The 24767-nt window shown below is 52.8% G+C and overlaps 1 protein-coding gene and 2 long non-coding RNA genes across 6 annotated transcripts in view; 2 read left to right on the forward strand and 1 right to left on the reverse strand.

The window, feature by feature from the left end:
• LOC107155528 overlaps nucleotides 1–10324 on the forward strand; it is a 36584-nt gene extending 26260 nt beyond the window's left edge. For all 4 annotated transcript variants that reach the window (XR_007340783.1, XR_007340785.1, XR_007340784.1 and 1 more), the window contains one exon: nucleotides 9819–10324. This is a non-coding gene — a long non-coding RNA (uncharacterized LOC107155528). The remainder of the gene's footprint in view (nucleotides 1–9818) is intronic.
• An 8425-nt stretch (nucleotides 10325–18749) lies between these two features.
• On the reverse strand, nucleotides 18750–21265 carry LOC125610760. Its single transcript, XR_007340743.1, has 2 exons — nucleotides 21027–21265; nucleotides 18750–20387 (listed from the first exon to the last, which is right to left on the reverse strand). It is a non-coding gene; the product is annotated as an uncharacterized LOC125610760 (long non-coding RNA).
• A 3499-nt stretch (nucleotides 21266–24764) lies between these two features.
• Gpr157 (G protein-coupled receptor 157) overlaps nucleotides 24765–24767 on the forward strand; it is a gene marked incomplete at its 5' end in the record, with an annotated part of 17648 nt that continues 17645 nt past the window's right edge. Inside the window, one exon of the mRNA XM_015501306.2 lies at nucleotides 24765–24767. This exon is cut by the window's right edge and continues 284 nt beyond it. Within this exon, the coding sequence (XP_015356792.1) occupies nucleotides 24765–24767 (3 nt within the window).

Raw genomic sequence — 24767 nt, forward strand, 5'->3', positions numbered from 1 at the left:
CTCCCACCACCACACACTCACCCCAACACACACACTCCCACACATACTCCCCACACACACACTCCCCAACACACACACTCCCCACACACACACCCCAACACACACACACACCCCAACACACACACACACACTCCCCAACACACATACTCCCCGGAAGGCCTTGGCCTGAGGGCGCTGCGGTGACAACGGATGAGGCCTATTTCCCAGGACGTGGGGTGGGTGTACAATACGCTCCCCTCGTTTCTATTTTTTTCCTGATGTCCTTTTAGAATGGTAAAATAAGTAATAGGCGGGTGAAAAGTCCACAGACAGATGAAGTTGATGGGCTGGGCCCACTTCTGTCTCCCATTCCCAGTCTCGGCCACTGTCACCTCCAATCCTCCCACCACCTCGTGGGGGTAGTTTTCTGTTGACTATTTGCTGAGCTCTGTGGCAGCCCTGGGTATGGGTGTGACGTGGTCCTTACATTTGTGGAGCCTGGGTCTCGGCAGCACTTGAGTACCCAGGTCGGGATCCAGGTTCCTGTGTCAGGGGCCTGCTGTCCCCCAGACAGGCTGCAGCATCTCTGCCCAGATCTGTGCTCAGGGGGCTTACGAGGCTGCGGTGACTCCGAGAATCCTGTGCCTCACTGTCCCCCTGCCCCTGTGGCTTGCCCCTGTGGTCCTGGGAGGAGTCCAAGTTCAGGCCTCAGCCTTTCCTCAGGGCCGTGCCTGTGTCGGACGTGAAGGTGGACACAGCTCCACACCCATGACAGCGTGTCCCTCTGGTCTGACAGGGCAGGAGGCAGGAAGATTGCTGTAGTGGGTGAGGCTTGGACTTCATCAGGCGAGACAAAGAATGTGAAAGTCCCATGTCACCTGTAAAGCACCTGCCAGGAGTGAGGTCGCAAACTGTCCTCTCTTGTCATCTCTCTTTTTCTGAGGCCTCACTGTGGGACCTTGAGGGCTACAGTGGCAGGGGGGAGGTTGTGAGGCTCTGGAACCCTGCGCAGGGCTGAGCCGGTCGGGATCAGCCTGGCTGGACACCTACTCCAGGCTGGGGCCATTCCCAGAGGCCCCTCCAGAAATGCTGACCCCCTGAAGCCTGGCCTTATCATAGGCAGGGGACGTCACTACCAGAGGCCCTCTTGGCTGAGGGTCATATCGGTGACTACAGGTGCCCATCTGCCTAGGACCACCAAAGAGGAGAGAAGGGTTTTCAGGCACTGGAGCTGCCTCTCAACGGCACAGCTGCTGACCCTGGGCCGCGGGCAGGACCTGTGCACTGCAGGATACGAGCAGCACCCCTGGCCTCCACCCAGCAGGTGCAGTGGTGCCCGACCCAGGTGACAACCAGACACATCTCCAGGTGCTGCCAAAGGCCCCTGGAGGCCAAAATCATCCTCATGGAGTAGCGGGTCGGAGGCTCCAGCAGCGGCCTTCTGTGGCCGGGCTCCAGCATCCTGAGCAGGCGCTCAGAGCAGTTTCCTTTGTTCCTCTCTCAAAAGGCTGACCTCATTGGGCTTGGTCCTGGGTTTTGCTGACTCACCAGCACTAACCACAAGCAGCCTTGCGATGTTGGGGGATCCCAGATGACTTACCATGGGACCTGGTATGCAAATCCAGAAGATTCTTTTTTATTTTAACTAAATTGGAGACAGAAATCCTCTACTTCCTTTTTAGCTAAGGGCACGCCGCGCCTGCTCACAGGAACACCTTTGCGGTGCCGTCTTCTGACATCACCAGACGTTTCTCTCTTGCGAGTTTGGGCCTTTGCTCCGTGACCAGTGGCTGATCTGAGAGCCGGGGCAGGCTGAGGTTGGCTAGTGGTTGAGGGATTTTCTTAAGGCCTCTGACCTGGAACTAGCAGAAGAAAGCAAAGTTCTGACTATTGATGGCAAGGAGGAGTCTGGTCCCAGCCGCTGCCCAGGGTCCCAGCCCACTGCTGAGCACTGGGTCCCTAGGGCAAGGGCTTGTGTGTTCGCCCATCCTCTTGGGACAACAGCCCAAGTTCTGGCTTTGAGCTGGGGCTTTGCAAAACCCAGCGTTGCTCTGAAGGTGGACACACCCTGAGGTTCAGTTGAAGACCTGCCTGGTCACAGCCGGCAGCAAGCAGCTTCCTGTCCCCAGGGAGGAAGGAGGTCAGCTCATCTGAATTCCATGGCGGCTCCTCTCTCGGGCCTCTTTCTCTGCCTCCTTAGGAAAATAGGTTTCCTCGTTGGGCTTTGAGCTGAGCTCCCACCCTGCACTGGAAAACCCTAATTATCGAGAGACGTCAGGGTGCCCACAGTTCTCTTCATGGGCCCTCACTGTCTCTGTGAGGCACCCAGAGCAGTGGCTTCTTGGCTCAGAAGCACGCGATTGGACTTGAGCAGCCATTGGGCCTGGAAGTCAGATGCCAGGCTGGCCCCACCTCAGGCACGGTGTCTGTGACCTTCCTCCCAGTCAGGGCTGTGTGTTCAGATGCTCCCATCAACTTGGGCCAGAGGGTGAAGGGGAAGAGAAGTAAAATCTGCCCGTCAGGGATGGCAGGACGGTACTGGTGGCGTTGCTTGGCCCTGTGCCCCCGGCCCCTGGTTAATGCGCCAGGCCGGGTCCTCCTTTTACAAGCCAGAGCTTGGGGGGTGCCAGGCTCAGCTGGAACTTGGTCTTTGCTCTCCAGGGCTGCTCTTCCTGCCTTTACCTGCCCATGGCCTTGGAGAGCTCAGAGTCTGCCAGATTCCTCTGTCGGGTAGCCAGTCTGTTGCCTGCCAGAGTGAAGATGCTTTCCCAAAATAGTCACCCGGAGGGAAAGAGCAGCCCTGGCCCTGACAGTCACTGCCCAGCTCAGCGGCTCCTGGCCCCACCCGGGCTCACCTCCACCGGCAGCCCCAAGGCACTGCCCTCAGGCATGGGGCTGGATTTTTCCTCTCTCCCCTCCCCTCTCCCTCTACCTTTGTTCTTTCTCTCTGTGAGCTTTGGGTTTAAACCCAGATGACTCAGAAGAGAGATGTTCCAGAGCCTGCTTCGCTGAGGGGCAGGTCACAGGGTGGGAGCAGGAGGAGGGGACAGGTGCTGGCAGCCAGCCCAGCCCTCTGCAGCTGTGCCAGGCTGTGAGAAGGCAGCCAACCGAGCAGGTCAGACAGGTGGAGCCAGCCTGCCCGGCTGCCCGTCCCCAGCCCCTGTCCCCAGCCTCCATGGGCCCTCCTTCACCCACAAAGCAAGTGACCTGCCCTTTTCTTTTTTCTGCTGCTTTCGTTCACTGGCACCTTTGGGGGACACTCCCAGCGTGAGAAAAATGCCTTTGGAATGGGGCGTTCACAAATTTGCTTGGAGAGGAATGTGTCGTGTTCGTGTGTAGAAATGTGGCCTTGGTGTTCCTTGGTGTCCCGGGAGCATTTCTGATTTTCAGGTCCTTGGTTCTGAAAGGCAAATTTCTTATGCTTAAGGGCACATTGAGGTCCAGAAACCAGGAGGGGTTTTGTGAGTGCGGCTGAGAGCCCGGGAGGACTTCATTGCTGTGATGTGGGCTTCTCCTTCCAGAGAGGGATTGGGGTGAGCAAGCCTCGGCTCAGCCTCCCCAAGCGGCTTTCCTGGGGTGCTTCTCTCAGTTTCTACTCAGGGAAACACGGAAGTGCTGGGCTTCCTCTGAGACTCGCTGGGTCTGCTCTCCACTTTAAAGTTTTGCCATCTCTCCCGTGGAGGCTGGACCGAGAGCCCAGGGTCTGGCATTCTCGCCCCACCATGTCTGTTCCCCTAGACAGTCTTCGGGGGTTTTCTGGTCTGTTCCAGTGGAGCATAAGCGCAGGGTGTCCCACCCAAGATGAGGACTCTTTCCTACATGGTGTCATTGGAAGCGTATTCACCATTTTGCATTGAACCGGCTGTGCCCTCTCCTTTCTGCCACTGTCATGGAACATCACCCAATCTTGTTGAGCCCAGAGGCTCAGGCCCCCATGACCCACAGTGCTCAGAGGCTTTCCTGAAACGCCCCTGGCGTGGTGTACGCTGCAGGGAGAGGACAGGGAAGCTGGGTTGGCTGCTAAGTGAACCCTCTGTGACGAGACGCTATTGGTTAAGAGATTTGCCTTTGTATTTTTTAATTCCAAGGCAATTTATGAGGCTCAAATGGCTTAGATTATGGGATAGACCAATAAGGTTTCCTTCAGGCACAAGTAAAAGAAAATCTCACTCAAAATGACTGAATTCATCAGAACGTTCTTTTTTCAGTGCTGGGGATGGAACTCTGGTCCTTGCAAATGTAGGCATGCATTTCACCACGGAGCGACGTCCCCAGCCCCTGAACATTAATTTTATAAAACAAGAAGTCCGGAAGTGGGTAGCTTCATAGTGGGTTACACCCCGAGGCCCAGGAACATCAGGACTTGGGGCTCTCTGCTTCTGTTCTGCCAGGCTCAGCCTGCTGGCTTCACCTCCTGCCAGCTCCCTCCCCTCGGGCTCTTCAGGGATCTCTTGTTAGGAGTGGGGGGACAACTTTCCCCACAGGCCAAAGGCTTTCCCGCATACCTCATTGGCCAGCATCAGGTCTCCTGCCCAGCTCCAGACCAACGAGTGGCAGGGGAATGGGTTAGCGATGGGTTAGCGACGGCCTCTGGAGGCACAGGGGAGAAAGATCCTGGAGCAAATCCATCTATGAGCAGGGAGAAGACAGGGCGTGGGTCAGGGGCCAGCACCCAGAGCATCTCTACTTGGGAAAATTAGATTTATTTAAAGTTCTAACTGTGGGCAATATGGTAACTCTCCCTCCCCAGAAACACACACACACACACACACACACACACCACCCTCCTCTTTATGAAATATTAATGCAAAGTTTTAGACTTTTGCTTCCCGGGAAGATCCTTCTTCCCAGGAGGCATCTGGGCTGCTGATTTTCAAGTAGTTGAGCTTTCTTTTTTGGGGGGGTCTTTTCTCTTTTATTTCTTTTTCTTTCTTTCTTTTTTTTTTTTTCTGAACCTCAATAGAGTCCTAAATACTAAGAGGTGTTAGAGTGAGTCTCCTAGCTCTGCAGAAGCAGAAGCCACGGGCTTCTGGCCAGCAGCCCCAAAGCACCAGCAAGCCTGTCGGCCGCTCACCCAAGGATGCTGTGGGGATCGGCCATGGCCCACGTCACCTGCTCCCTGCAGCACGCTCTTCTCCTGGGCAGCCCAGCTGGCTCCTGAAACTCAGGGGTGAGGGGTAATACGGGTGGCGGCCCCCACTGGGAAAGCCGGTGCTAGGAGACCCAGGCCCAGTGGGCACTTCAGAGGCTCAGAACTTTCAAGTCAAGGCTGGGCACAGTGGCCAGTGACTGTGATCCCAGCAGCTCAGGAGGCTGGGGCAAGAGGACCGCAAGTTCAAGGCCAGCGTGGGCAACTTAATAGGTCAGTTTCTCAAAATAAAAAATCGAAAGAGCTTGGGATGTAGTTCCCTGGGAGAATACCCCTGGGTTCAATCCCTAGTACCGTAAAATAAAAATAAAAAACAACCCCCACAGGCTGGGGACATAGCTCAGTTGGTGGAGTGCTGGCCTTGCATGCACAAGGCTCTGGGTTCAAACCCCAGCACACAAAAAAACAAAAACCCAAGGAGGTGCCACACTCAAGGAGGCAGGCTTCCTGACCTGGACAGAAGTCAGCGAGGCTGTGACAGGGTCTCAGAGGCTCCCTGCAGCCGCAGTCACCTTCCTGCCCGGGGACAGGTTTTCCAGATGAGCTCTATGCAGGGGCCACAGAATTCCTTCGAATGTCCCTGTGAAGCACAAGAAGATCTCAGCCGAGCTGAGCCTCCCAGGCCCCTCTCAGAGCCTGCTGGGAGCTTGGGGTCAAAGCCAGGGCCATCCTCAGCACGTCCTTTCTCCAGACCTGACTTGGCTTGACCAGCTGGTTCCCAGGGTGACCTGCTCCGCAGAGTGTGGGAGGGCTTTGCTATTGGAGGTGCTTTTAAGGAGAGGTCCCAGCCGTGCCTTGCCGGGTGTCTTCCACAATGTGGCCTTTCCTCCAGAGCCACCTGCTGTGGCCTTTGGCTGTGCCGCGCTGCCCTTGAACCTCTCCTTAGCGGGCACTGCAGCCATCTCTGTGCTCACATGGGCCCCTGTGCTGGGATCAGAGGGACACCTGAGTTTGGTTTTCTCATGCAGATTGTGCCACTGGGCTGTGCCTTTGGGCCTGGGTGACCTCCATGGGAGGCCACTCAACACAGGAGCTTCTGGGGACATAATCGCGTGTTTGCCATCTATTCTGCATCCTTGTTGCATTAGGTGCTGCTGGAAGACATGCGAGTAGAGGGTGAGGAGGTGACCCCACGTGCTCCCAATCTGATGCCCACGGTTTGAGCAGAAGCGAGGGTTGCGGCACGGGGGACAGTTGGGGACAGCTCAAGGAGTGCGTGAGCAGGGTGCAGCTCCCAGGTGTCTCAGTGCCCCGTGCGACAGCTGGTGGGACTCAGAGGACAGCTCTGGCAGATCCGTCCACCCCCCAGGGCTCCCTCGCTCCCGAAATAGAGCAGGTCCTCCTGGGGCCACAGGCCCTCCCTCCAGCCTCACTCTGTCCCCTCCTCCTTGGTCGCTTTGCCACCACGGTGTCAGCAGGTTGAGCCCCTCACGCTGTCAGCCCCAGTCCCTCTGCCAACCCCACTTTCCCCCGAGGCGTGTGACCTCCATCACCCTGGGGACCCCTCCCCGCTGCAGGCCTTCTCACGGCCGCTTTCTCGTCCCCTGCCTGTGGACAGCTGGCTCCCCGAGGCCCAGGCCGTCGGCTGTCTTCCCGTTGAACCTGAGTGTCCGAGAGCCGGAGGCAGAGCAGGGACTCCTTCGTTCTCGGGAACCCCAGCGTCCAAGAGCACCGTGACCGCAGTCAACTTTTCTGTAACGTGCAGGAGAGGACACTGCCCTGGTGACGGTGGCAGCCCTGTTAGGAGGAGGAGGAGGAGAAGACAACCCGGGGCTCCCGGCTGAGCTCCAGGCCTTTCCAGTGTCCATGTTGAGGCGCGGAAGCCGCCTGGTGGCCAGGCCGGAGCGCTCCGGGGGAAGAAGCCTGTGATTTCATCTGAGTGTGTTCACTCGGACCCTGGCTGTGGATTCCAGAAAGTTCCACTGGGTCAAAGACGTTGGCTGACGTGGCCTTTCAGACTTGAGGGGACACACTCGGACTGACGTCCTGAGCAAGACCCACCTTTGCCTTGATTCCTGGCCTCCTCTTTCTGACTCGGAACGGTCCTCTCCATCCCAGGGTCCTGGACTCAGGGGCAGGAGGAAGGAGCGCCCTCCTGACCCCCTGGTGCCTGGGGCAGCAGACATGGTGGTCAGACACCTTCCCGGGTCAGCGCCTTGAGGCAGAAGTGGGTTCTGTTTGGGAACCGGGTGGGGGCCCTGCTGAGCCTGGGATCTGGGGCCTCCCCGAGGTGCCTTTGGCCTTTCTGGACCAGGCTTTCCCTTGGGACTGATTCTGTGCTGAGGGTGGGTGGAGGACTTGGCCTTGCCCTTGGTCTTGGTGTCTGCTCAAGACCTTGCTGGGGGTTAGGAGGCCCTATCCCTGAGACATGGGCCCTGCCACCATCCCCACTGCCCCGGCTCCCCCTGCAGGGCTGGGCCTGGTGTGGTGACAGGCCGGAGCCCACACTGCCACCTCTCCACCTCCAGCTCTGGGTGGGCCAGCGTCCTGCGTCCACAGGTCCCCCTGGTCACCAGTCCACGGCTTCCATGTGGCCTCTGTCTTCAGCATTCAGGGTCCTGCAAACTGGGAGTCCAGAGAGGGAGAACTTTGACTGGGTTCCCGCTTGTCCATGTTTACTGGGGGCAAGTGACTGGGGAATGGGCCGAATCAGACCCTCTGTGTGTGGGGCTAGGGCTGCGTTTCCGAGGCTTCTTTCTGGGCAGTGACGCTGACAGCTCCGCTCCAAGCGAGAAACATGCTCTGTGGGAATTTGCCTCTGGGATAGAATTTGACCTACTGGGGCGTTTCCCCCCCATGCTGAGGTCATGATTAGGTCCAGCCTGGCTGGCTTTTCAACCCGAATCTTCTGGCTTCACCCGTTTGGGGAGGAAGATGAAAGGAAGAGCCAACTCCCACACGACCCTTACGTCCTGGGTCCTTCTGAACGCGTGCAGGAGTCTCCAAGGGGCTTTCTTGAGCCTGCTTTTAGCTGCACCACCTGGTGGAAATTCAGGGTGCGATGTCCCACGCTGACAGGGGTCACCTTGGACTTGCTAAGAACACCCCACCACGCCCACGTCACGCAGAGAGCAACCGTCCCATCAGTGGTCTGCAGCCAAGGCAATTAGTCAGATGACTTTTTTCTTGCAGCACTGGGTATGGAACCCAGGGCCTTATATGCCAGGCAAGTGTTCAACCACTGAGCTACACTCAGCTCAGCCACGGTTCTTCAAACAGTCCATGTGTAATGGTCCATTTTCTGTGCCAACTTGGCCAGGCTGTAATACCTTGTGATTCAGCCAAACTCCAACCGAGCTGCAGCTGCAGGGGTATTTTGAGGATGCAGTGACTTCTACAATCACTGTCTAGGAGCGAAGGAGGGTTGTCCTCTACCGTGTTGGTGGGCCTCGTCCAATCAGTTGAAAGGCGTTTCGAGCACCACTAATATTTCCCAAGGAAGAAAAAAAATGCCACCTGTGAACTGTGGCAGCGATGGCCAGTCTCTAGCCCCAGCCTGCCCTGTGCACTTCAGACTTGCCTGACTTCCCCCAGTCATCTGGGCCAGTTCCTTGCAATGTATCTCTTCATCTGCCACTTCTGCATCAGGCTCTGTAGCAGAACTCCAGGGCTCTCCCTTCACAGTGCTAACTTTTCTATTTGTATTTTTATTTTTTGGCACTGGGGATTGAACCCAGGGGTGTTTAACCACTGAGCACCATCCCCAGCCCTTTTTACTTTATGAGACAGGGTCTTACTAAGTTGCTTAGGGTCTTACTAAGTTGCTGAGGCTGGCCTTGAACTTGTGATCCTCCTGCCTCAGCCTCCTGAGTTGCTGGATTACAGGCGTGCTGCGTCACCACCCCCAGCCATACTAACTGTAAAATGAGTTTTTCCTCCCGACTTTTTCTCTTCCAGGGACATTCTGTCTTTTCCCCTCCTGGTCAGCTTGTGGTGGGCCAGCCCTTGGGGTCTGTGGCCCTCAGCTTTCTCCTGCAGCCTCCCTCTGCTCCCCCGCTTTCCTTCCTCTCCACAGGTCCTGGGGGGCAGCCCAGGCCTGCCCCCAGCCACGCGGGACGCCCGGACAGGCCAGCTGTGAGTGTTTCTTTGGCAGTGTCTTAGCTGGTTGTTGTGAGTAATAGTGAAGGAAGCAATCAGCAAGTATACTGCCCTAGAAGTGCTGCACGTTGTTGGGCCAGAGGGAAGAAAAGCCGGAGACGCCTGGACACGGGTCGCCAGGACCCTGAGCTCTGCTCGGTCACGCCGCGGGGGGAGGGCTGCTGGGGACAGGGGGCCCTAGGGCCCCTGGAGCGGCCTGGTTAGGGCTGTTGAGGGCAGCAGGAGGGGGCTGGGGCGTGGGCCACTGCTGGCTGGGAGGAGTCTGCACCCAGGGATGCCGCACTCCTCTGCGCCCGAGTTAGGTCATGAGCAGGAGAGGTGTTATCCACCTTCAGAGGAGGAAGCGGAAGCCCCAGGAGGAGGGGTGGCTGAGGGTGCCGGTGACGGGAGGGGCACCGGGATTAGCCCCCAGACCTCCGGCTGGGGAATTCCTTCCTGACCTCTGGCCAGCGTCCTCAGGGATGGCCCGCCTGCAGGCTGCTCTGCTGAGAGTGGACACACCCTCCCCCAGGATTGGGCTCCCTTGGCAACCCCAGGGCGCACCGCTTGGGGCTTTGGGAGATGTGACTGCTCGGAGAATTTTCCTTTTCAGCTAATTCCAGGCCGAGGCTGTTGGCAGCAGTGACACTGGTGGCTAATGATAAAGGCTCCCCAAGGAACCCCAGCTGACAACCCACTGGCTCCTCCCACAGACGCCGACTTGGGGCCACTGTACTGTGGCCACCTGTTTGCCATGGCATCAGGAGCCGGACCCAGCCTGCAGAGGACCCAGAGGGAAGACACCAGGTGGCTTCTCAGGTCTCAGACATGGCACGGTCGTGGCCTCCCGAAGTCGTGATGACCCCTGAGTGGGTCCCGTGCCTTTGTCTCTTGGCTCTGACACTGAACCCAGAGTGCTCCGCTTCTCTGTCCCATCGTTCTCAAGTCTGTGCTTACAGAAACTCATCTGAGTGAGCCGGGCTTGGTGGCACACGCCTGTAATCCAGCGGCTCCGGAGGCTGAGGCAGGAGGATCACGAGTTCAAAGGCAGCTTCAGCAATTTAGTGAGGCCCTAAGTAACTCAGTGAGACCCCCATCTCTAAATAAAATACAAAAAGCCTGGGATATGGCTCAGTGGTTATGCGTTCGGGGTTCAATCCCCTGTTGAGAGCCACAGCCGAAGGGGCCCCAGCAAACTTCCAGCTGCCAGCAAACTTCCAGCTGCCGGCTGATGATTGGCTCACAGCGGCCCCAGCAACATCTAGCTGATTGGCTCCTCTGCGGTGATGCTCATTGGGCTGTTTCCCTGCCCTTTCAGACCACGGAGCTGCTCATTGGGGGACTTTTTTGGCTCCGCCCACCTGACCCAGCCAATCGGCCTCAAGAGCAGGAGGATGGTGGGAGGTGGAGAGAAGCTTGTGGGGGAGAGAGAGGCTTGTGGAAAGCCGGTGGTGGCAGTTGAGGCTCTGAGGGTTTTTCCTGAGAGGCTGTTTTGTTTGGCGTGTGTGGTTCTAAAAATAAAGTTAGTTTCTTTTGACAAGTGGCTCCTGATTGTGCCCAGCCAGACTGCGGCAATCCCCCATACCAGAAAAAAAGAAATTCACCCAAGCCCAAGAGGTGAAGCCGAAGTCAGCGGCTTACTCCTTGGACCCCAATGACCAAGACAATCCTCCAAGGTCCATGTGGCACCAAAGGTGAGGAGCCTCCCAGACCACTGATGCAGGCCAGGGACAGCACCTGTGTGACCCCAGCCTCAGTATGTCCCTGCCCTGGTCCCCTTCCAATCTCTGCCCGGGACTCCTCCGTCGGGGGCACCTGTGGGACCCCATCTCTGCTCTCTTCCTGCAACCCTGCTTCCTCGTGCTGGCCGGGAGAGGAGCCTGTTTCCATCCTGACCACTGGGCGAGACTCAGAGGCCAGTCAGGGAGGTTCCAGGGTCACACCTCCTCCCTTTCTCTCGGTGCTGGAGGGGAAGTTTCTGGCCCCACTCCTCAGCAACCCAGCCCCTGAGGCATCCGCTCTCTTTTTCCTTAAATAGACTGGAGCACAGAGGGTCCCTTTGTAATAGCACAGCAGATTGCCCTGTGCCCACTCGGCCACAAACTCCCTCAGGCCCCAGCCCTGGGGGGGCCGGGCGTGGGCTGCAGCGGGGCTGATGAAGTCCTGGAATGCTGGCCGCTGGGACAGACCACACTCAGATTCCTCCCGGGAGTTTTGACCGAGGCAGCACAGAGAACTGCTTCAAGCCAAAGTCTTTACATTTTTCCCAGTTTTCGGCAGAAGTGAAGAATGTGGGCCTTCCCCGACCCGAGGCTGACGCAGGGCCCTGCATCTTTAAATTGAAGGGACCACACTCTTGGTGCATGATCTCACTAGCCGATTAATTTGAGTTCGAGTGAACTCGTTTGCAGGAGACCTCTTTCCTATGTAGCTGGGCTTTCACTTTTGCCAGTATAAAACCAAGAAAAACTGTCCTCGGAGAATTCAGCTTAGCAGTGCCTGAGAGTAAGTAAGGATTCGGGAGATCAGTCTCTGCTTCAAACAGAACTTGTCTGTAGGGTGATTCAGAGCAGTCAGGAGAGGTTCTGCTGTGTTTGTACTGACAGCTGCAGAAGAGATGTACTTGGGTATAGATTTAGCTCTTTATCTTTCTAAAAGATTCTAGAAGACAGAAGGCGAATGGATTGGGACAGAGGGCTGTTCCCCCCCCCCCCACACACACACACACACTTCCTTTGGGGAATGTATGAGGAGATTCTTGAAAGTCGGTCATTGGAAAGTTGGAAAGGGATCAAGAATTTTATGGTTGTGGGTTGGGTGGGTAAAGGGGAGTTTAGCCTACACTAAGCCTTAGGTTTGATCCCCCACCACCACCAAAAAAAGAATTTCAAGGTTGAACTTAAGGATGGAGGCTGTAGAGTTCAGATGCAAATCTTAGGTTTGGGGTGGGGGTGGGGGTTTGATCTTGGCTTCAAGGCAGAGTGAGGTTTAAAACAATATTTGGTTTAAACTCTCTGGGTGCAGTAATATACACCTGTAACCCAAGCTACTCAGGAGGCTGAGATTGGAGGATCACAAGTTTGAGGCCAGCCTGGGTAACTTAGCAACACTCTGGGTCTCAAAATTTTAAAAAATTAAAAGTGCTGGGAATGTAGCTCAATGGTAGAGTGCCCCACACCCTGCCAAGTTCAATCTGCAATACCACAACAAAACAAAACAAAGAAATATACATGCACATATATATATTTAAGTATTTATATGCATATGTACTTAATGTACTCTGTGGTTTATACCAATATCAACTTCACAGTTTTATTATCTTATGCACAGGATGTTACCGTTGGAGGAAACTGGGTGAAGGGTACACAGGATCTCTACATTTTTAATTTGCAATTGCTTATCAATCTATGAGTCTTTTTGAAATAACGTGTTAAAGATGGGGATATAGCTCAGTGGTAGAGTGTATGCTTCACGCACAAAGTCCTGAGTTCAATCCCCAAACTGCCCCCCTCCAAAAAAATTAAGTTAAAACATACATATTTAAGAGCTGGGCTCGATGGTACATGCCTGTAATACCAGCTACTCTGGAGGCTGAGGCAGGGGGATTGCAAGTTCAAGGCCAGCCTGGGAAACTTAGTGAGATCCTGTCTCAAAAACAAGAAACAAAACATATTGACTTTTGACTAAATGTGCTGTTATCCTGGATCAGATTCTGGAGAAAAAAAAAAAAAAAAAGAGAGAGAGAGAGATGAGTAGAAAAACTAGTGAAATCCAGAAAAGTCTTCAGTTAAAAGTGCGGCACTGACGTCGGTTTCCTTCTCTTCCTTGTGGTGCTGGGGCAGGAGCCCAGGGCCTGGCTTGCTCCCAGTGCTCACCCCACCACTGAGCTACACGCCCAGCCCCTCACGGTCCATTTCAGAGTTTTGACAAAGGTGCAGTGGTGATGTAAGACGCCAGCATCAGAGGGAACAGGGTAAAGGGTACGAGGAAACTCGGCTATCCTTTGCGGGTTTTCTGTAAATCTAGAATTATTCCAGAATAAATGCTAATTAAAAACAGAGTGTATCCATGTGTGCACATGCACATTTACACTGGAACACAGCCAGGCACGGGAGCTTTGAAGACACACTTCCTCTAGGTGAGCACCCACAGTGCTCTGGATGGGGCCCTTGACAAGTGAGCTGCAGGGTGGTGTTGCCCCCTGATCTGGCGGATGGTCAGAGGGAACCCCGCAGTGTTCTTAAAACCCAGTGGGAGCATTGAGCTCTCCCCCATTCAGGTCATAATAATGCAGTGTCAAAATACAGTCCCGTTTCCCAGAGCAGAAACCGAGGCACAGACGACCCTGAAGTAAGCAGATTGTGATTTTCCAGAATATTTAAAACCAAATCATCTTTTGTTTTCCAAGCATATGTTTGCAAATTTGCAGAGTGATCTAGAAACCGTGGCTGTTGCAACATAAAAAGAAATGAACTTTGCCACCGTTTTCTGGGCTGTCTTCAGGATCAGGGGCCAAAACTGGTGTGTGGGGTGGGGGATTCTGTCAAAATGGAAGTATTGATTTTGCACCTCTCCTCCCTGGTGCTTGGCCAGGCATGTCCAGGGGCCCCAGAGCACCTGGTAGCTTGCTGCCCAGTGTCTGCTCCTCTCCACGCAGCACGGCCTGGTGTTTGGGGGAAGCAGATGCAGGCCCAGGGCTCCCACTAAGATGCCCCTGGTCCTCCAGCCCCGCCCCCTGGTCCTCCAGCCCCGCCCCCTGGTCCTCCAGCCCCGGCCCCTGGACTGGCCTTGGTCTCCCTCTGTTCTCAAGCTGCCTTTTCTTTCCAGTAGGAACCCAACCTTTTTGCTTGGGTTCCCCAGAGTCCCCTGACCCACCTGCTGTGGAAAGAGGAGGGGGAGAAATGGACTCTCATCCTTCATCCCCGGAGACCTGGCTGTGTCCATCGTCCCCCAAGGCCAGGTCACCTAGAGTCACTTTAGACAAGCCCCTTCCTCCTCCTAGGCCAGAACCAGAAAGCTCAAAATAAATTGGTGAATACGAGGATCCTGGTAGCCTTCAGCCAAGAGGCTTTTTGTGCACCCCAAGCTTTCCCATAGCGGCCCTTCACGCTGCTGGGGGGGGGGGGGGCGCGGCGGGGACTCTCCCGGTTCCTGATGCTCTCACAGCCACACAAGCATCCTGTCATGAGGCATTTCCATACCAAAGTAGAAGTCTCAGGTGATCCCGGCTGCCTCTCAGTAAGTAACTTTAGGCTGTGGGGTGGGGGGATTGAACCCCGGGGGGGGGGGCTCCTCAGCCACGCCTTGCCTGTCTGATGTCTGAAACCACTTAACCCCTGCACCTGGGATCCAGTGAGAAGAGCAGAGATAGGGAGATGGCAGCGTAGGAGCCCCACACAGCCTCCCCCGGTGGCCGGGAAGCTTCGGCTCAGCTCAGATCAGCGGGGCCGGCTGGTTGTTAGAAACTGCTGGGGTTCCAAGTGTCCCCCACAAAGCCTGGGTGGGAAACTTAATCCCCAAGGCAACAGTGTGGGGAGCTGGGGCCTGAGGATTCGGCCGTGAAGGGGGGGTGAACACAGGGACGTGGTCACCATGGAAGCCGGGAGCTGAGCTGTGTCCGTCTCTCCTTCCTCACCGGATCTTCCCCCCAACTCCTGCCACCTGGCCTTCTGCTGTGGGGTGACACAGCAGGAGGCCCCTTGCCAGACACCCTGGCCTCTTGATCTCGCCTTCTCAACTTCTAGAACTGTAAGAAATAAATTTGTCTTTATAAACTAGCCAGTGTGTGGTGTCTTGTCAGAGGGGCACAAAGGGGACCAAGAGGGCAAGTGGTGACGCGGTGGCTCCTCATGGTGTCACTGTGTCCTGTTCCTCTTTGCTATCTGCTAACAGCAGAGCTGGCTTTTGGTGCGTGGCCTGTACCGCCTCCCCGGGCCCCGTGGCTGGGTGACGGTGCTGGGCCACAGGCTTCCCTAGGGCGCCAGGCCACAAGAACTCTGTTGCCCACACCAGAACTCGCACCCCGGGCGGGAGCAGGACTTGGTGCCCACTTCCCAATGGGGTCACAGCCAGTGGGGCTGCGTGGGGTGGGAAGTCTCCGTCCCACCAAGGCCAGGGCTGCCAGCAGACAGGAACTAGAGAACCCCTCTTCTAGGCACGGGGCTGCCTCTGGCACCAGTCGGAACTGCACGGATGGTTCATCAGAATTAGGAAAAGATTTTCTTGGTTCTGGGAGTCGTAGCCATCTGGGAAGTGGACGAGTTTCTGGGGGCTGCCATAACAGAGCCCCACAGACTGGGCAGTTTAAACTACAGAAATCCATTCTCTACGGTTCTGGAGGCTGGAAATCTGAGACGAGTTGTGTCTGGTGGGCTCCTTCCAAGGTGTCTCTGCTTGGCTTACAGGTGACTTCTCCCTCTGTCCTCCTACACTCCTCCCCATGTGTCCCTACCCAAGTGGCCTCTTGTTGTAAGGACACTTGGACTAGGGCCATATTGGACAAGGGTCATCCGAATGACCAATTTTAACCTAATCACCTCTTGGAAGACCCTGCCTCTAAACACAGTCGCATTCTGAGGTCCTGGGGGTTGGGACCCCAACATATAAATGGGGGATCACAGCAGGGATCTTCCTGGACACTCCACAATCACGCCTGAACGGTTCAATGGTGCCCTCTGAGCTGAGCTGCCAGCCCCAGGGAAGAGCCCACACACTGGGACTCGCTGCCCGCAGGATGGCCCTGGAGGTCACCCAAGGGCGTGAGGCTGACGGCAGTTACTTCGCTGGCTTGCAGATAACACCGGAAGAGCCTGGACAGAGCGCGGAGTCAGCTGTTCCCAGTTCCTGGGGGCAGAGCCGGAGGAGATGAGTGTGAGCAGGAGGACTGGGGTCAGACACCGGAGCAGGAGGGGCAGGAGCCAGGCCTAGGACACAGGCTGCCGTCGGCCTGAGAGCCTGGTGAAGGCTGACTCTGATTCCCTGTCCTGGGTGCCTGGACCCTCAGGGGGCTCTCCCGGCAGGCGTAGAAGAAAAAGTGAGGGTGGTGGTGAGGCCATTGCTGTTGAAGCCGGCTCGTGGCTCCCTAGAGATTCATAGACTTTTGTACATGTTTGAAATTTTCCAAAACAGAAAGACAGGAGAAGGAGAAGGAAAGGGAGGGAGAAGAGAAGCAAGAAAGAAGAAATGCTCTTAAGAGATTCTGATGCCTATCTGGGTCCTCAAACCTGTCTTGGCTAGGAGGAGGAGGTGTAGCTGGAGGGGGAGGAGGTGTAGCTGGAGGGGGAGTCTTACATGGTGTGTGCAGCGCCTCCTTGTGGTGATCAGGTGGCACTATGGACACAAAGGTGACCGGCTATCTGGGTGTGAATCACCCTGTCCCAGGCCTGACCTTGGAGGGGCAGGGAGGCCAGCCCTCCCAGCAGACTCTTAACCTTGGTATACCCCAGACTCCCTGCCAGTCCACCAAAGCCTGTGGACCCTTGGAATAAAGACATAAAGTAGAGTGGGATTACAAAGCTAATCAATTACAGCCAAATACAATTCCTGAACTACAAAATAAAACCAAAATTGGTATAGAGCCTCGCAGGTGCCTCTTTTAGCTGGTGTAATAACAACTGTGATTTAAAAATAGTGCTGAGAACTAATGGTATTTGAGAGTCTGCAACAACTGCAATATGATATGAAAACATCTATGATGTTTCTTTCTTTCTTTCATATTTATTAATTTATTTACTTATTTAATTTTTGAAGCGAGGGCTCACTGTTGCCCAGGCTGAACCTAAACTCCTGGGCTCAAGCGATCCTCTTGCCTCAGCCTCCCAAGTAGCTGGAACTGCAGTCACCACCACGCCTAATGTCTATTGTGAATCCCAGGGACTGCTAAAACAAGAAACAAAACTCTCCTGAGAGGTGTCGCCTACATTCATAAATAAGGAAATGGTCGAATCCTGGGAGAAGCCAGTGAGAACAAGAATGTGCCGGGTCACCCTCCAGGGTAGCTGACCTGCCTATCTTCATAAGCTGGCTGCCCCATAGTCCCATCATTCATTCCACAAATACTGATGGAGGTCCTACCATATGTGCGGCAGACACTGCACAATGTAAACTGGCGAGTCCCTGCCCTTATCAAGCATACATTCTGCAGGGACAGATAGTAAGCAGCAGCACACAAAAGACAGTCTGCCAACTCAACACTTAGGTAAGCATTTCCCATCGAGATAGCACATATAGTGTGTTGTATGCATGAGTGACATACAATTCTATTTATTGAAAGTTTTCTTTTAATCCCATTTGCCTTAAAGCCAGGATTTTCTGCCTAGTTTGACCCACATTTGATCCGCTTTTATAATTCAAAAGATCTTTTACATTGTCTGGAAGGTTCTGAAAGGCTTCACGGGAAGAGGGGTGCTCCCAGCTCTTACCTCCTTTCCCAGCCCATGCTAAGAGTCACAGCTTATCTGAGTGTGGTGACGCATGCATGTAATCCCAGTTACTCAGGAGACTGAGTCAGGAGGATCACAAGTTCAAGACTGGCCCAGGCAAGTTAGCAAGACCCTGTCTCAAAGTAAAATAAAAATTAAAGAGGGTGTGTAGCTCAGTGTAGAGCACCTGCTTGGCTTGTTGGAGGCCCTGGGTTGGTTCCCAGAAAGAAAATAAAAGAGTCAGTTTAGTCATAGCAACATTGTTTACCATCATGAAGAGGTGGAAACAAACTGGGTGTCATCGACACATGATAAACAAAACGTGATGTAGCTGATACTGTGCCACTTGGGAGGCTGAGCCCAGGAGTTCTAGGTCAACCTGGATGGCACAGTAAAACCCCATCTCAAAATAATAACAATGACGACAATGAAATCTAGTCCTCTGATGGAATGTTAATTTGGCCATAAAAAGACACACGCAAAAAAAAAAAAAAAAGACTCATGCAATAGAAGGGACAGTTTGTGTGTGGGAGGGGGTACTGGGGATTGAACCCAGGGTTGCTCAAACACTGATCCACATCCCTTTTTAAAAATATATAATAAGTCCTTTTAAAAACTATTTTATTGGGAGAGGGTCTCTCTGAGTTGCTTTGGGCCTCACTAAGTTGCTGAGGCTGACTTTGAACTCACGACCCTCCTGCGTCAGCCTCCCGAGCTGCTGGGATTACAGATGTCCACTACTGTGCCTGGCAGCAGGGACAAATCCTGAAGACATCATGCAAGGTTAGATAAAGGACAAATATTGTTGATTCCACTGACATGAAATGTCCAGGATCAGCAAATTCAGAGAGACCGACAGCAGATCGGAGCCAGGGGAGGGGGCCATCGAGGTTATTGCTTAAGGGGTGCAGAGTTTCTGTTGGGAGTGATGAAAAGGTTTTGGAAACAGACAGTGGTGACGGTTGCTCAACAGTGTGAATGCTGTTAACACTACTGAATTGTGTACCTAAGACCGAAGTGGCTGGCAGGGTAGCTCAGAGACAGAGCGTGCTAGCATATGCAAGGCCTGGGATCCATCTCAAGCACAAACACACAAAAAAAGGGAAAGAAAGAGGTTGAAATGATAATGTCAACATTACATAGGTTTTATGATAATTACAGTAATAATAAAAGTCATGTTTGAAGGTTTCATTCTGGCACACTGATGTCCCTCCTGGTCACTGGGGTGCCTGAGCCTCTCCCCATCCACACAGTCACTAGGACCTCTCTTCAGACTCCTGCCTTCTTCAACACCATCTTTCCTTTTGTGGTAATGGGGATGGAACCCAGGGCCGCATGCACACTAGGCACGAGCTAGATCCCCAGCCCTCTTTCTTTTTCTTTTTTCTTTTCCTTTTCTTTTCTTGAGACAGGGTCCAGCTAAGTTTCCCAGAGTGGCCTTAAACTTGCCATCCTCGTGCTTCAGCCTCAGGAGTCCTGGGATTCCAGGCATGGTCACCGTGCCCGGCTCTTAAACACCATCTTGATGCTGACCATGGCCTCCTTCCTCTCTCAGCGGACACCGCCCCAGCTCCAGGACCCCCCAGGGTCGGTGTAATGGCTGGCTGGTGCCCATGGCCTCCCCTAAACTTGCTCCCTACAGTGAAAAGCAAGTCTGGCCTTTAGCCCAGAAGCCCAGAATCTTCCTTGACCCCTCCTCTCACAGCCCATCCCTATGTAAATTCTCAGCTCTGCAGGTACCTCCTCCGCCTGTTGTCCCCCATCAGATGACACCGCAGCCTCTCTGCTGGGCTGTATTCCTTGCCCCCTCTTTTAAATCAGCTCTCTCCAGGCCTCAGTTCAGCCCTCTAGTGGCTCCCAGGCCACCTGCATGTCAAAACTAGGGTCCTCTCACTGACTGTAGGCCCCAGGTGATCTCCCCTGTCACCACCTCTTGCCCCCTTCATACAGAGCCCCCTCCCTCAACTCAACAAATCTCACGGAGTCCCCCCTCTCTGCTTCCAGCCAGAGAAAACTCTATAAAGGGTTCCCGTGTTCAGGCCAGGCCACCTGGGGGATTACCCAGGGACTTGAGTTATCTCTTGAGTTATCTCTTCAAAATCCCCTCACATTAGGACCCAGTTCAGCATATGATTGAAAATCAGGGAACAGGAATCTTGGCTTGGCAGGGGTGGGGGCATATCTAGAGTCCTGCCCGTCAAACATGACCAGGACAGAGGTGCAGAATCAGGCTTCAACTTTTTCATTACACCATAAATCTCTCCTCTGGACTAGCCAGTCCTACCTGCAAAACTAGGCCCAGGTGGACGCAGAGAGGAAAACAGACCCTCCCTCCAGTGGCTTAGCCACCAGCCCTACAAACCCAGGCAGCAAGGAACTGTGGGCAGTGGCCGCCCTAGCAGCTAGCAATGGACAGGGCTGCCAGGACCAGGGTCTTCAGGTGTGCTCGGGCAGGCAGGCCAGGTGCTCAGAAAGCTGGGAGCAACCGCCTTGAGTTTGAGGTGGGAAGAGGGGAGGCGTCAGGGATGGGGAGAGTTTAAACACACCCCATCAAGTCCTGGGGCTTCTGTAGGAAGACAGAGTCACCAGACAGTACACCTTGAAGTCCAGGGCTCCTGACTTCAGAAATGTGGTTGGCCGGGCTCACCCTGCTTGTTCGTCTGTGTGGGCCAACAGGTTGTGCAATCTCCTCTGGGGACGCTGGAGGTGGGAGAAGGGGGAAGGGGCCCTCATGGGCTGGATGCTCTCTGTGGTCAAAGTACCTGGGGAGGGAGAGGAAAGGCAGCAATTAGGGCAGCGACTGGGTGCAGCTTACATCCCACTCACCTTCAAACAGGGAAGTGGGAAAGGTGGCCCACGTTTCTCCCCAAAAAGGAAAGTCCCTCTTCTGTTCTAGTTTTTAAACACACATTCATGGCCTGTAATTTACGTCAGAGTTGACCTCAGAAAATTATTTAGGGGTCCTCCATTTTAGAGACCCCCAAGTCTTCACCCCCTTCACAGTTGTCAAAGGAGGAGACTCTTGAGGCCTCTCTTGGGGTGAGAGGAAGGAGAGAACCTTCTCTTGGAACTGCCTGCTACAATTATGGGGCTTTTCTGGGTCTGGGCCTCCAGTTCTCAGACAGTTGGGGTGCAAGGGAGATGGTCGCCATGTGGCAGGACACTGGACGTGGGCCCTCTGGATGCTGGACATGGAGCAATAGACAACTGCCAGGTGGCTTGGCACAGCCACCAGAGAAACAACTCAGGGTCACAAGAGGACCAGCAGCCCCTGGGGTGGGAGAAGCGGAGCCCCAGCATCTCTGCTGAGACTCCCAGAGTTGAGGATGCCTGGCTCCCCTTGGTGGAGACACCTCAGGAGGCTTAAGATCACTCAGCAACATGGGAAGGGAGATCCTCACCTCCTGACTGGGATATCAGTGAGCTCAGACAGTGGGAAACTTGCTTCAATCCCAACAGTCAGAGGCTGTATTGTGGCATCTCTCCCATTCTTTCCCCTAGTAATGAGAAGTGTGAAAGTTCTTGGCATGCTGTTTTCCAGCATAAAGAAAACAAGCAAACTCCCGATCCAAACTGCCTGTAAGGTAGCCAACAGCTCACCCAGGGAGGCGGGCAGAGAGCTGCGGCTTCAGAACAGCAGGAACTGGGTAGTCAAGCTCCATCTGCACACAAGCAGGCTGCCCGAAGACCTCTCCTGTCCCTTTGCTGTCCTCCCCTCCCCTCCCCCAAATACCCAAAGGATTAAATGATCACGGTCTGTGCAGGAAGTCCTTTCCAGGCCCTTGCCGGGCCACATGCTGAAGCCCAGAGTTGGTTGCAAAATCCAAGTTCAAAACTATTCACACCAGTGAAAATCTGAGAGGCTTCAACGACAGAACTCTCAGCCAGGTTCTATCTGTGGGCCAGGGTCTCCTCAGAAGGCGGCCAGGGACTTCCAAACAATCAGAAGTGACTTGGACAGAAAACAGCTGCTCTTGCCTGTCTGCAGAGCAAATTCCATAAATATGTTTGCTGAGAACTGCTTTTAGTAACTTTTTTTAATGATTAAAAAAAAAAAAAGAGTACATGCTCATAAGCATTGCTTATAATAGCCAAAACCTGAAAACAGCCCAAATATCCAAAAACAACAGAACGGATAAGTATATTATGTATACAATGCAATACTACACAGCAATGAAAACAAATGAACTACAGCTAAGAGTAAAAACATGGGGGGGCTGGGGCTGGGGCTGGGCTCAGCGGTAGAGTGTTCACCTAGCACATGCCGGGCGCTGGGCTGCCTCCTCAGCACCACATAAAAATAAAATAAAGGTATTGTGTCCAACTACAACTAAAACAAAATATTTTTAAAAAAAAAAAAAGCATGAGTGACTCTCAGAATAATAACGTGGAACGCAAAAAGAGAAAACATGGCTAGGGTATGACTCAGGGGTAGAGCACTTGCCTAGCATGCATGAGGCCCTGGGTTCTATCCCCAGCAGCACGTTTGCACCCCCCCCCACCACACACACACACACTCAAAAGACACAAAAGTGTAGAGTATGATCCACTTGAATAAAGCTCAATGACAGGCAAACTGCATTACGTGGGTGGGTAACAAAAAAGGCAAGGAAATGGCTAAGGTGGAAGCAAGGGACTTGGGGCAAGCTCTGCCGAGCTGGTAATGATGGCTCGTCCTCTGGATGGATATTTGATTATTAAACTGCATATTTATATTTTAGGCACTTTTCAGTATGCATTTCTTCTTTTTTTTGGGGGGGTGGGGTGGGGGAGGCATGCGAAAAGATGCTCAACTTCATTGTACCAGGGATTGAACTCAGGGGCACTCGACCCCTGAGCCACATCCCCAGCCCTGTTTTGTATTTTACTTAGAGACAGGGTCTCACTGAGTACCTTAATGCCTCGCTTTTGCTGAGGCTGACTTTAAACTGGATACTGTCTCAGCCTCCCAAGCCGCTGGGATTACAGGTGTGCACCACCACACCTGGCTCGGTATGCATATTTCATAGAACAATGACTTTAAAAGTTAGATACACAAAGATAACCTTTGCCGTCTATGACTCAAGTGCAAAATCAAATGTAATATACACCCCAAATTATAAAACATCATTGACAAGAGTTAAAGAAGTCCTAAATGAATGAGATGAAAAGATAGCACAGGCCATGGATAAGCTAGCCTTATACAAATTCAAAGCATCCCCGAATTTCCAGCTCTCCTTTTTCTTCTTTTTTCCCAATACTAGGGACTGAACCCAGGGGTGCTTTACCTCTAAGCTACATCTCCAGCCCTTTTTATTTTATTTTGAAACAGGATCTCTCCAAATTGCTGAGCCTGGCCTTGAACTCACCATCCTCCTGCCTCAGCTTTCTAGACTGCTAGGATTACAGGTGTGCACCACTGTGACCAGCCCAGGCAGGTTTTTTTCTAATAATAATAATAAAAAGAATCTGCAAATAGGTATGGAATTGCACATTACTTCACATAGCCAAAACAATATTGAAAAAGGGGGGGGGGGTGCTGGGAATCAAAACCAGGACAGCTTGGAGGCTAAGCAAGTTCTCTTTCTCAGACCTTCAACCCTAGTCCTACCTTTGTTCTTTGAGCCACATTATCAAGAAAGTGAAAAAAAAAAAAGTGCACAGTATGGGAGAAAATATTTGCAATCAAATATCTGACAAGGGTCTAATACCCAGGATATACAAAGAACTCTTAAAAACAACAAAAAAGGCAAACGAATTTAAAAATAAGCAAGATACCTGAATACCTGAATAGACATTTCTTCAAAGTTGATACACAAATGCCCCGAAAGCATGCAAAAAGATGCTCAACTTCATTGTTCATTAGAGGAATGCAAATCAAATCAAAATCACAATTGAGTTGGGTAAAGTGGTACTCTTCTGTCATCCCAGCAACCTGGGAGGCTGAGGCAAGAGGATCAAAAATTCAAGGCTAGTCTGGGCAACTTAGTGAGACCCCTTTCAAAAATAAAAATATAGGGTTGGGTTGTGGCTCAGCAGTAGTGCGCTTGCCTAGCATGCGTGAGGCACTCACTGGGTTCGATTCTCAGCACCACATACAAATAAGTGAAAAAATAAAAGTCCATCAACAATTAAAATAATAATAATAAAAATAAAAATATAAAAGGACAGGAGTGTAGCTCCGTGGTAGAAGTTCCCTAAGTTAAATCCTTAGCACCTGGAACAAACACACACAATGAGATACCACTTCACACCCATTAGGACAGCCCAAAGCACCAAACAAAAAGTGTTGTAAGAAATTGGAAACCTAAAATATTGCTAGTGGAATGTAAAATGGCACAGACACTTTGGAAAATAATCTGGCAGCTCCTCATAGGTTTAATAGAGAGTTACTTTAAGACCTAGCAACTCCACTTCTGGGTAAGTGCCCAAGAGACTTGAAAACAGGTCCAACAAAAATTTGTACCTGGGTTACATTATTCATAATAGCCAAAAAGTGTTAGCAACTCAGATGTTCATAGCTGCTGAGCAGATAAGTAAAATGTGATATATCTGTACCATGGAATATTATCCATCCATAAGAAGAAATGAAATACTGATATATGCTATAACTTGGATGAACCTAAACAACACTAAGAGGGAGAAGCTCCACATTAAAGGCTACATATTATATGATTCCATTTATATGAAATGTTCAAAATAGGCAAATCCATACATTTTGCAAATTAGATCAGAGTGATGGTTGCACACTTGTGAATATACCCCAAACCAATAAAATGTAGTGTTAGAGGGCCAGTTTTACAGTATGTGAATTATATCGCAATTAAAAATATAAAAATTTCGAACAAGGTTTAAAAAACCTATACATTGGGAATTAACATTTCATTTTTAAACAACCACACTGAATGACCTACATTGGTTAAAGACACTCGATCCCCCGAGGCCCCACCACCTGTGAGCGCTGGAAAACCACCACGGCTTCAGGAATGTGGCTCACACTCCGGAGCTGTTTTTGTCACCAGTGGAAAGAATGTCTCCATCACCCCCTCCCCACCACACACATTGCTGGCTGAAAGGGAGAAAGTAATATTAGCCCTAAAAATGCCACTCCTCCCCCCAGGGGACGGGACGTTCCAACCATCTGGCAAGAGCAGGGGTAACCC

The sequence above is a fragment of the Marmota marmota genome, unplaced genomic scaffold (assembly GCF_001458135.2).
Source record: "Marmota marmota marmota unplaced genomic scaffold, marMar, whole genome shotgun sequence".
NCBI classification, from domain to species: domain Eukaryota; kingdom Metazoa; phylum Chordata; class Mammalia; order Rodentia; family Sciuridae; genus Marmota; species Marmota marmota.